Below are 12,456 nucleotides of genomic sequence, written 5' to 3' on the forward strand. Positions count from 1 at the left end.
AAATATTTTCATTACGGGACCGTGGATCGATCGGGGAAACGGTCGCCGGTGCTCCCGTCGTTTATCTACCCTTACCCCGTCGCCCGCATTTCCAATAATCGCGCGCCATTTTTCTTCTTTTTCTTCTTTATTAAGCCCCACTTTGCGTTTCGCGATAAAAAGAAAAGGAATAAAAAGTCACCGGGAGACTTCGTCCACGACGAAGCTCACGCACCGGTTCTCCGTCCGTGCAAGTTTTTAAGCCATGCTCGATGCTCGGACTGGTGATCGTCGACTCAACGCGGTGACCGCTAAGCCGATTTCGTAAAACTTTCCCCGTGCTACAGGCCTTCCCACAATTCGTGCTCCCTTAATACACTTTGCACGAATGGAAGTGGACTTTCTCGTACATTTCGCGGATTTCGTAGCTATTGTTAGCTCGAGAATTTACTCGGTTATTTCCATTTTAGTGCGTTCGATGGTTTTTCGTGAAACGATAAAACACGAGGAAGCAACAGATTTAAAGCTGACCCTGTATGCGACAAAGAAACAATGATAGTGTCTGATTCGATTCGTTCGTTCGAAATGACAAAACGCAAACTTCCCGAACGAGCGAAAACGGGTTAACCGGCGAGGTTCAACGAACAGCCTAACCCCGTATTTGCGTAGCAATCATAATAATGGTCGGGCTTGAAAAAAATGGCGCTGCAGCGAGCGACTCGTTACCGTTATTGGTGTATTCGTGTCGCGGCGGTGAACGTGTCGAGAACACTCGCGAGTTGTCGGTAAATTGATGATTCGAAGACCACCTAAAACTGCGCGTCTACTCGGTTCACGATCGATATGTATCGATCGTCGAAGCCCGTTAAGAACAGGAGTAAGAAGACAAAGGTGTGTCGTGTACACGGGAATCGAATCGAGGGATTTTTCTATTTCTTTTTTTTTAAGGAGTCCGAGTCGCGAGTTTCGCTCGTTTCGACAGAGAATAATAGAGTTCGTAATTAGTACGCGGCGTCTCGGACTGGATCGAATTCGCGGAGCGAGACGCCCGCCGTCGCGTCGCTACATATGTATAGCTGGACGATGAGTCACCACACGCGTCACGTCTGCTGCTTTGTCAAACGAAACCGGCCGAAAGACACTTCATTTAATTAATTCATTTGTTAAACGGATAGTCCTGTAACGGATACATAATTACGGGACGTATATTATAATACACGTGGGTATACCTTACAATAGCCACAGTGGACGTACACGTTTACACGGTAGGCGTAGCCGATACTGTTTCGAAGATACTTGGTTCTATTCGAAGATTCGTTAAGTTTCATCTTTTCGCACTAGGTAACGTCTACGATTGCGAGCGAATATTTGTAATTGATTTCGTCGAACGAAAATCGGTTTGAATTTTGTCAATTTTGAAGAAAATTATAAAAGAGTTTTCATTCTTGTTACAGCAATGGTTACCAAATTCTCCCGACTTTTAGCAATCCCCATGGTTTCGTCCCTCGCACCGATAAAGATATAAAAATTAAAAAATTCTCTCCCGACGCCCCCGGAGATAACCCCGGTACTTCTTAGAGACCGAAAGTTCCTACTTGGGAAATCACTGCGTTAGAAAATCGTGGTAACGTGTTCGGTTGGGTGACGGGAGAGACGAGAATTTTAATGACGAATTTACTAATTTTTGGGACGGGTTGTCTTACCGTGAAAAACACGATAAAAAAATTGCGCACTCGCGACAAATTGCAGAAGAGGGGCAACGACATCGTAGTTATCCTCGTTAATGCGCGAGGGCGTTGGAATTTGGAAAGAGGAAGTGGTCGCTCGAAGTTGTTGCCAGTCGGCGCTCTCCTCGTTCCTTGGGTACAGTCGTTTCGATCGAAGCGACGATAGGAAATGATGACACGCTGTCGTAAAACGAATCAGGGCTGCTCAAACGTTTAAGAACTTTCACGAGATACGGGGTCGTCCAGATACCGGAGAACCCGTGGACAAAACCGAGAGACTATACGCTGGACCGTCGCGGCGCCCCGATTCCAACGACTTAACTGTATCGCGTTAATCCGTTAGCCGGCTAGCAAGACCTGCGGTCGGTGGTTAAAATTCCATCGAAACCGTGCCATATCGCGTCGAGGTACCGTCTGTCCAAACCGCACACTTTGCATCCTGTTGCAACTTTTACGACTTTCAAACGAGGTGGCAATACATAGAGAGTCTTCGTAAAGTTATTCGATTTTACAGGGATTTTTTTCACCCAAAAATTTCACAGCGAAACTTCACACGACTGAAGAGGGAATTTAGGAAAATAAATCTTAGAAAGTTGTAAAACATTTAGAAAGGAGCATCGCGATACCGCCTGAAATCAATTTGTAATGAATTTTCGAGTCCAATCGACGCGTCCTTTGACAATTTTTTAAGCTTTCGGACTGTCAATAAATTCGGCACCTGTAACCGTTTACCTGTAGTACCAATACGACCGACGTATCGGGCTAGAGGTCATTACGATCAGATCAAACATTATTCCGTTTCAACAGATGGCGACACGATCTAATAATTTTATCATTTTGCCTCGGTCGTGTACAACTTGCACGATTTTAGCAATATCAGCTTGACACAAATTCGTGTTTTTCTTGGCCCCTACTACGCGAAACGTGTACCAAAGATGAACGACCGATAAACTTTAAGCAATATAAACTTTCGAGAAACATCGATATTGAATGTTTTACGATGGCTATTATTAGAACACTTTCGTACGAAACGATACAAAATTTTGTATCACGAAGATCACCGAATTATTATAATCAACGACAACTGGATGTATACAATTACGACAGCTCGATTGATACTGCTTGGTTGAATGATCTACTTTATTCAGATCTATTTGTCATGGTATAAAAGTCGGTAGGTAAAAAGAGGACAAATATAAATACAAATATGCCTACAATTGTAGCTTTATAAATACAAAAAACCAATTGTCCGATTACGGCACTTATACGGCTAATATAATAAAGGGGTTCTTATAAAACATACACTTATATCGTAATAATTTATTTAAAGACGATGGTGACCGCGGCAGCGGTTATACACTGGATACAAAGACGCGCCTCGTAAACAGTAAATCGAAAAATAAACGACGTAGAAAAAAAAACGGACCGACAAATAGAGTATTTCCTTCGAATTATTCGGCGAGTGCGTTACTAATAAAAGAAAAAAGCGCGTCTATTTGAGCCATGGTGGTAAGAAAGTCTGTAAAAAAGAAATTACAAAAAAAGAAAATACAGAAGGTAAACGCAGAATTGAGAAGCAGTATGGAGTGAAGAGAGATAACGAGGGGAGGTTGTTGGTGTTGTAGGTGGAGAGGTCTTTAGTTTTCGTCGACCTCGGCTTCCTGCTCCTCGTCGAAGTCTGCGTCCTCGTCCGCGGTGGCTTCCTGGTATTGCTGGTACTCCGAAACCAGATCGTTCATGTTCGATTCCGCTTCGGTGAACTCCATCTCGTCCATACCCTCGCCGGTGTACCAGTGAAGGAAAGCTTTCCTCCTGAACATGGCGGTGAACTGCTCGGAAATTCTCTTGAACAGTTCCTGAATGGCGGTGGAGTTTCCGATGAACGTAGCGGACATCTTCAGACCACGGGGTGGGATATCGCAAACGGCGGTCTTAACGTTGTTGGGGATCCATTCGACGAAGTACGAGCTGTTCTTGTTCTGGATGTTCAGCATCTGTTCGTCAACTTCCTTCATCGACATTCTACCACGGAAGATGGCGGCTACGGTGAGATACCTTCCGTGTCTTGGATCGCAGGCGGCCATCATGTTCTTCGCGTCGAACATCTGTTGCGTGAGCTCCGGGACGGAGAGGGCTCTGTATTGCTGGCTGCCGCGGGAGGTCAATGGAGCGAAGCCTGGCATGAAGAAGTGGAGACGGGGGAACGGCACCATGTTTACGGCAAGTTTCCTAAGGTCGGCGTTCAACTGTCCGGGGAACCTCAAGCAGGTCGTGACACCGGACATCGTGAGAGAAACGAGGTGGTTCAAGTCGCCGTAGGTAGGTGTGGATAATTTCAGGGTGCGGAAGCAGATATCGTAGAGGGCCTCGTTGTCGATGCAGTAGGTTTCATCTGTGTTTTCTACCAGTTGGTGTACAGAAAGGGTAGCGTTGTACGGTTCAACGACGGTGTCGGATACTTTGGGAGACGGGACGACCGAGTACGTGTTCATGATTCTGTCGGGATATTCTTCACGGATCTTGGAAATGAGCAGAGTGCCCATACCGGATCCGGTACCACCGCCGAGAGAGTGAGTGAGCTGGAATCCTTGGAGGCAGTCGCAGCTCTCGGCTTCCTTTCTTACTACGTCGAGGACAGAGTCGACCAATTCGGCGCCCTCGGTGTAGTGACCTTTAGCCCAGTTGTTACCAGCACCCGATTGTCCGAATACGAAGTTGTCAGGTCTGAAGATCTGCCCAAATGGTCCAGAGCGAACGGAGTCCATGGTTCCCGGTTCCAAGTCGACGAGGATGGCACGTGGTACGTATTTACCACCGGAGGCTTCATTGTAGTAGACGTTGATTCTCTCCAATTGAAGATCGGAGTCGCCGTGATAGGTACCGGTCGGGTCGATGCCATGCTCGTCGCTGATAATTTCCCAAAACTGTAACAAACAATCCACGATACGTATTAAATCGAGAGACCCATCGTCGATCGTTCTACGTACGATTGTACGAAACTCTTGATAATTTTATCGTTCGGATCTACGTGTTTGTTTCGTTATCGAACGTATCGTCGAAGAAATCGGGAAACGCTTACAACGAATTCGTTTTGTTACGGTATCGTCAAGTACACGATTTAGCGCTCGAAACCAGTGCGCGAACACAAAAGGAGGAAGGACGATGATTCGCACTAGCCCGACGCTTTCTCTCTACGATTACCCTCACATCCGTTTCCAGTCTTCCGTAGTATCGACCGACAGAGAAGTTCGACGACCTCGCCGGTGAATAGCTCGCGTGTAATTAGTCGTAATACGCGCGTTCATTAAGACCTTGGCAGAACGTTTCTTTTTCCTAATTTTTCCTACTCCTTTTAATTGTTTTTTAATACAAAACTAGCCGCTCGGGTGCCGAACGGGATTAATTATCCGACTCCTGTTTTCGCTCGGTGCCCGAGCGTCGATTCCTTCGGTTCCGACGCGGACGAATGCGCGCAGCACGAAGACGCAGCGAAGCAACGCGTGGCACAATCAGCCTTCTCTACCTAGAGAGTGTGCGCACCTCTCTTCGACTATAGTTCAAAGACCTTCTGGTATATTTCTGGAAATCGATGTACGCCCGAGAATGTCGGACTCAACGTGTACATAGACACCGCATAAGAAATAACTCCGAGTCCGACGAGACGACCTTCCACGAGATGAAAATGACAAAAAGGTAGCAACGAGACAGTTAGTCCTTACGTAGGCACGCGAAGGTCCGGTCAACTTTCACTGGCGTACATTATGCGGCACCGCCTGATATGGATTGGTTATTTTTTAATCGAATTGAAACAAAAATTTTAATGCACCATTTACGCGAAAAAGACAGCGTTTGTAAGTAAAATGAATATATCGAGAGCTTGGCAGGCCTCTGTTCTTTGCTCGAGGGATAAAATAAAAAGAGCACTTCATCCGAAGCAGTGGTGCGCAACCTTTTTCGCTAGCGAGCTAAATAAAATATTTTCGCGAATTAATTTCCTAGGAGAAATGCGAGAACGAAATATTTTTTTATTGAATGTAATGGAAAATTTATTTCAAATAATATGTATGAATTAGAGGAACACAAGCTGGTCAACATTTGACCTCAATAGAGTTATAGCAAGTTGCACAACAGTATTTAAATTTTCAACTTTCATCGGGTTCTTGATTTCGTTTTTATTCAAATCTATAAGCGATACCGGATATATATTCGTGAAAAAAATGTATTTCCCGAAATGATTGAATTAGAGTCGGACATTGTACTCTTGTAAGATATTATTTTATTAATTTTAACTCGTTAGCTTTACTTTGCAGACTGAATAAACCGAGAACAAAAAGGTTGAACTTTGTGCACCGTAGATTTAAAGTACGGTACACAGCAACTGGATCTAAGGTCGATTTAACGCAATACTTCGTTAGATGGTATTCATGTACTCAACGCTTGTCGTGTTATCATAGGTCGGAAGACGCTTGAAGCGTCGCGTCACCCATTGTTTGCTTAAAACTTTTATTTCTATCGGTTCGTGCGGATCTACGGTCTGCACGACCGTCCAATCAATTACAGACCGTTCAGCGTCTATTTGTACCTTCGAGTTGAACTTAATTCAAGTTTCCAACGATCGTTGCCAAAGCCGTGAAACGATAGTGCACGCCTACGAGACCTAGAACGTCCTACATGGACACGATGGTTGTATTGAGCGGTGTGACCATATATGAATATCGTTAGTGGGAAGCTAAGATCGCCCAGCCCTGCTACCTCCCACCCGTCGACCTGTACACGCTATATGTACGTGTATTGCTGTAGCGAGATATGAGTCACCAATGTCATCGCTATATATAGAAGTGATGACTGTAATACCAAACTCGTGCAATTTGCATAACACAGTTTGCCCGATCTATGCACCCTGACATTTGTTTACGTCCCAACTTGGGCCCAAATGCACAACAGATCATCGACATGATGTACATTCGAGTTGGCCCGAGTAAACGGAAAATGTGTTAAACGTCGATGATATCACGCATCAAAACAAGACGGTATTATGTCACAAAACGAACAGAATTATCGTGAATTTCGATAAGAAAAACGGATCGATTAGAAAACTACATAGTGGCGCCATCGTTGGTCATAGAGGAACTACTATTGGATCGCCCCGAGCAGCTGCTCTATACTTCTTTTATTTACGATCGCCCGAAAAGTAAGGCAGATGGTCGTTTCGAACAGATGGTACTAGTGTTTAGTCGGCATTCGAAACTTAAAAAGGTAAAAATATTGTCCCTTCGCGATCGATTGTTCGATGTATAATTTGAACCAAGATACCAATTCGGAAAATCAAGCACCGCGACGATCGATGCACACCTAAACGCGAAATGACTCGAAACGGGCCGAGGTGACGCGAGAGAAAATGGCGAAAGGATATCTTCTTTCTTTATTTGGAAGCGTTTCACTGTGCTACGCAAGACACGATGTCCTTGGACTCCAAGATCCCTGAATGGATAGTTGTAATCGTTGCACAACTGTGCGACGTCTGTCAGATCAGGGGATAAGGATTACAACCCGTGCAGAATGTTCGTGAGAAAATATTCCTACCAGAAAATCGATACCGTAGCAATAGATCGAGAAGGATAACTTAGGAAGCGGACATTGACTCAATGAAGCAACCTTGAAAACTATGAGAGCGTGACTACAACCGGCGTTACTTCGTTCATACGCCGTCTTCTCGAATCAATTGCCACGGTAATTGTGTATATTATATAATACATTCGCGAAGCGCAAATTTAATTTAATTAATGCTTTCATTATGAAACAGCACGTTACTGTATACACGGTGTTCGGATATAAAAAGGTTCCGCTGGCGAGGTAAAATTTTATGGCACGTTCAACTTTTACGTAAGAGACGAAATTAATTAATCGACTCGATCGAATAACACGTCAAACGGCGAAGAATCTCGTCTAGAGAAGAGAGGGGTCCGCACAGGCGACTCGAAGAAAAATAGAAAAACGTAAGTGGAGAATTTGTATGCGAGAAATGGAGAGACGAGAGCGAACGAGCTATAGAGAGAAAGAGGGAGAGAGAGGGAGAGAGACAGAGTATCTATTGCGCGCGCAACCGTTCGATTCCGTTGCCGCATCAACCGGTGTATCTCGACGCCGAGAAACAGCCACACCCAAGCACGCGAATCGTTCGATCGAAGGATTTTTTGAATTTTTACACAAACAATGCATTTCCGTGCATCTTTCCGGGCGAAACTACGTACAAATTTCTAAATACGACGAGCAGAAGGAAAATATGGTTAACGCTTGACGACAACGCCACGTTCCAGAACGTGAGTCGACGGAAAAAAACCGTTAAGTATACTCGCCGGCCGGCGAGGTTCTGTCGCCATGACAGGTCTTCGACCGGGCGAGGTTGCCATTTTTTCGCATACCAACCGCACCGCGTACCCAGCACGTCGTGACCGATACCTACTCTCTTAAAACGATAACGCTATGCATTCGCGAGATTGAAAACGTTTTCGTACTCCTTTAAAACACGATATACTCGTGAAACTCGAAAAAGATGGCGTATTCACGGTCTAACGATATCCTTTGATGTTCCTCCACGCTCTTCCGTCAAGTCGAAATTTCGTTTTTTTCTCGATTTACCGGCGATTTTCAAAGAACGTACCGAATAGCGACGATCCACACGATTCCGTTAGAATTATACCGAATCTTCGACGACTGGTTACGACAGGTAACGAACAAAGAAACGTTCGTACTACACACGGTCACGAATTCAAGTATTCCCAAGAATTATTTCGGAACTTACCTTTGCGCCAATTTGGTTTCCGCACTGGCCGGCTTGAATATGGACGATTTCCCTCATGTTGCTTGGTAGTTTGTTGGACCTCTTTGAAGCTTACTCTGATCAAACCAACGTTGAGACGCACGCTAACTCTCCACGAGAGCCCAGAAACGAATATGCCCTGGCTGCGGCGTCCGTTACAGATTTTCAAGCTTCTACGAGACCGCGGTGGGGCGACGGGGGGCGGCTCATACGTCGCTTCCCATTGGTCGACGCCCGGACTCCGCCGCCTTTTCACCAGCCAGCGTCGACAGCGTCGGCAGCGTCGACAGCGTTGCCAACTGCTCTAACGATTCTGCAGATGGATGTGACATCGTTGAAAATTTCGATTTGCCAAAATTGCAGACCAACGCTGTTCATCCTACGAATTCGACCTCTTTCTCTCTTCAATCTCATCGTAACTCGTCTCGTCAATGGAAACATGGACTCGGTCGTTAAGAATTCCGAATTGTTTCAATTGTTCCTCCGCTAATTTGCAAACGCTTGTTTCGTGATTACACCGTGAAAAACAACCGAGCTTTCAGGTAATTAAAATTCATGCGTACGTTTTGCCGTTGTTGCTTTGACGGCACTCGATGCGTTTAAAATGTTATCGATTACTGGGCGTGGTTAGACACGAAATAACGTTTTCGTTGGAAAGCATCGAACAAGAGAAAAAAGGGATACGAGGGATAAATCGTTATCGTTGCGTTAATGAAAGTTTTCTCGTTGCGCATACAGATTTCCTTTACAATGTCCGAAGAGGTAACGTTAATTCACAACCGAGGACAAATTTATTGAAGCAGCGTTGTATAATATGCATTTATATGCGCCTCTATGCTTCGTTGCGTTGTTTCGCGAGTAATTCGAGACAGACAAAAGAAGAGAAGTGACCAATAAGTTCGAGAGAATCGGACGGAACTATTTTCCTGACGTTTCGTTGCCTTTGGCGTTATACGGATTTTTTGTGTTATACGCAACGCTTGCATCGAGACTCCTCGGAAGACAGGTTTTCCATAAACTGAAACAACGAATTGAAACATTTTCTATCGGATTAAATCCGTTCTTTAAAATCGTAACGTTGAAGCGCGATTAATAATCTAACGAAGATTTTATTTTATTGCATCGTGGACCAATGATTTAATTGAGTTAAACAACTGAGCAACTGGCTATATCATTGCGGTCTTTTCCACCCTTACCTACGGGCTCGCCTCGAACTCACCCCGCCTGCTCCAACCTGTCCGGGAGAAAAGTCGATACGTGACTCACTGTCGTACACGCCCACCCAAATATTGCGGATCTAATCAGAAACGTCTTAACTTGGAGGCAACAGTCGCGAGGAGCATCGCCACTCGCCGAAACAATGTCTCGCGAACGTTTCCTGTCCATAGTTTTATCTTTACGACTGTATGCGCGATAATTCCGTTTCGTAACAATAATTTTCTCCGAAAACGTCTCGGAGTTTAAGTATTTGACGGTCGAAAAGAAAAGGAAAAAATCGTACGCAATACCGACAATTAAAAATAAGAAAGAGTTTCTGTAACGATCCTCGCTACGTTGTACGATCTTCGTGCTATCCATTATCTAACCGAACACGTAACAACGAAACTGTTTTTTCTCTACCGTATATAACGATGTTGAAATCTCCAGGTATTTAATTTACTCGAAGATTACATTAAAATTCATTTGGCTCGACCGATCTTGTGTCATGAAAACTTAATTCCCTTCGGTTAAAATTTGTACGTCGAATAATTTCTCGATACGCGATAACGCCCATCCGCTGTAAACCCTCTCGTTTAACGTGGCCCGAAACGTTTATCCACGAAGGGTCGGTATATATTTTTTGGTTTCTTTGGCAAAGTAATCCGTTTCGGTGTTCCCGCCGGTCGGTGTTTCGTAAACTTGGTCGCCTTGCTTTCTGAATCGACGGAACGCGAAAATCCATTTATCAACGAACAACCAACCGATCCATGTGCGTGCGGTAAACGTCGAGAGTTAAACGTACACGGCGGTGCATGCGATCGCACACGGGTACGCAGAACGCGTCCGATCGAGCACGGTAGAAGAACGAGCGGCGACAGGAGAGCAGGTAGGGTGGGTTACGCGGTGCAACGTGTAAGCCAGTCTTCTCACCGTTACCATGTATGGATCACTCGCTCTTCGTTCACGGTGGAAGAAAAAAAAAATCATTCGCGATCGTGTAGACGTCCGCGTGCGCGCGTGAGCGAGCACGCCCGTGAACGTGTGCAGCGCCGCGCAGCGTTCGTTCACGCACCTACACCGTGCTGGACGCCAAACACTGTCTCGGATTGATAGACACGCGTCGCAGTACGTGCACGTAACGGGGCGCTGCCAGCAACGGGGGATCATAATTATTATCGACGTAAATTCCAACTGAGAGGAACAGAGTGTCTACCTCCGGTCACTCGCATAATGCGCCAGCAATGTAGTTCTTTCGCGTAACGCGTTCATTGCGCTCGCCACTGACCGGAAGGCGCCGTTCCTTTGGGATCTGTCTACCGCTCGCGGAGTATCGGTACCATTCTTTTTCCTTTCTCCTTTCGATTCGCAAGAATCGTTGCATCGTACGGAATCGAGCATAGGTGAACACTCTTCCACTATTTCATCGAATTGTCCACCGAATTGTGGACCTCGCGAAGGTTCGAACGTAATGGTAAACACCCTTTCGTGGCGTACGAGACTTTCGCCGGCGAGCAACGCTAGCGCGGAGATCGCGCGCGAATAGGAAATTCGCCCACAGGGGTCAGGGAGAGGGAGGGGGATCGATTCACGAGGATACGCTCGACTAGATTATGGCTCTATTCTCATTGTCCTTCGTTGGTCGTGGCCGTTAAACGAGTCCGCGAGTATAAAGCCACGGTGACATCACGTCCAATTTAGACGTCGCGGACCGAGACGTCGCGCGCGCGAGGAAAAAAAAGAGGTCTCGCGTCGTTACTTACTACCTAGCATGGATCGTGTCACCGTCGATAATTGACGATCGATCTATACGGTTACCTAATGACGTTTTATCAACGCGGTCGTGTAAAAACGCGCGACGCTGCTCGTTGGTTTTTTTCTTTCTCTTTGCGGGCGCGCGCGCGCGCAGGGGGCATCCGTTCGAAGGTAATTGGTCGTAATCAGCGACCGAGATACGCGACTACTGCGAAGAGTAATTAAGTATGTATGTACGTTGCACCTCGAGCGCGATAAGGGTGACTCAGCGTACGTCGATCGAGTTTCGTTAGGGCGGTCTGCGTTACGTCGAACCGATCTCCTTAACGATGCGGTAACATGAATTATTCATCGGGAGCATCTAGAAAAATTTGACGAACTTAATCGTGACTAATGTGCCGCGTTGTAATTTACGGCCAGATTAACGACACTGTGTGCCCCTTATCTGGGTGTTGGCTATTAGCGACAGCAAAACGCCACAGTTTCTACGCATGTCAGCCAGGGGTGGTTGAGTCACGGCTGGATATCGACCTTCGGGAAGGTGTGTTTTCATTTTTTATGTCGCAGACTGCGCAACATCGTTACGTTTACCCTAAAATCGTACAACGTAGGTACGAGGGATTCTTTTCTCCGAAATAATCCCTTTGAGAAAAGAAACTTGAGAATAACAGAGGACACGAGTTTTCCAAAGTCCAATCTATGTATCTGTGTATGTATGTATCTATCAATCATTGATGAATCGTTTCGCGCAAAGTTACACTGGCTCGTAGCGCATCTAATCAGTTGTTGTTGACTCGTGACGACGATTCTAAGGGATATATGTATGCACCCCTTTGTAGATCGTATCTCGGTCTTGTGTTCGCGAAAAAAGAGCAAACGTCGCGTGTAGGGCAACATCGATTGTCGCGGCACGGGGAGGTGGGGGGATAAATTTTTCGGTCAGTACCATTTCCGGTTGAGTCATTATCTCGATCGATC

General features: G+C 45.7%; 2 protein-coding genes across 3 annotated transcripts in view; one reads left to right on the forward strand and one right to left on the reverse strand.

The window, feature by feature from the left end:
• Positions 1-3,201: 3,201 nt before the first annotated feature.
• Positions 3,202-8,668, reverse strand: LOC143149843 (tubulin beta-1 chain). The gene is made up of 2 exons (XM_076317575.1): positions 8,509-8,668; positions 3,202-4,630 (listed from the first exon to the last, which is right to left on the reverse strand). Exons 1-2 carry the CDS (start codon positions 8,563-8,565, stop codon positions 3,344-3,346), a joined length of 1,344 nt encoding a protein of 447 aa, XP_076173690.1. The 5' UTR covers positions 8,566-8,668; the 3' UTR covers positions 3,202-3,343.
• Positions 6,937-12,456, forward strand: part of LOC143149849 (kxDL motif-containing protein CG10681) — a 31,860-nt gene continuing 26,340 nt past the window's right edge. Inside the window, exons 1-2 of one of the 2 annotated variants that reach the window (XM_076317588.1) lie at positions 6,937-7,436; positions 7,510-7,702. The gene's annotated coding sequence lies outside the window, so the exon portion shown is untranslated. The remainder of the gene's footprint in view (positions 7,437-7,509; positions 7,703-12,456) is intronic. The other variant, XM_076317589.1, reaches the window with a different exon arrangement.

Source organism: Ptiloglossa arizonensis, chromosome 8 (assembly GCF_051014685.1).
Source record: "Ptiloglossa arizonensis isolate GNS036 chromosome 8, iyPtiAriz1_principal, whole genome shotgun sequence".
Taxonomy (NCBI): Eukaryota; Metazoa; Arthropoda; class Insecta; order Hymenoptera; family Colletidae; genus Ptiloglossa; species Ptiloglossa arizonensis.

What these genes read in the sequence shown, in the direction of transcription:
- LOC143149843 (XM_076317575.1), bottom strand. Translation starts at nt 8,565, where the DNA reads ATGAGGGAAATCGTCCATATTCAAGCCGGCCAGTGCGGAAACCAAATT. An exon ending in GAAACCAAATTGGCGCAAAG is followed by an intron (nt 4,631 to 8,508) that starts GTAAGTTCCGAA and finishes TGTTTGTTACAG; the next exon opens with TTTTGGGAAATTATCAGCGA.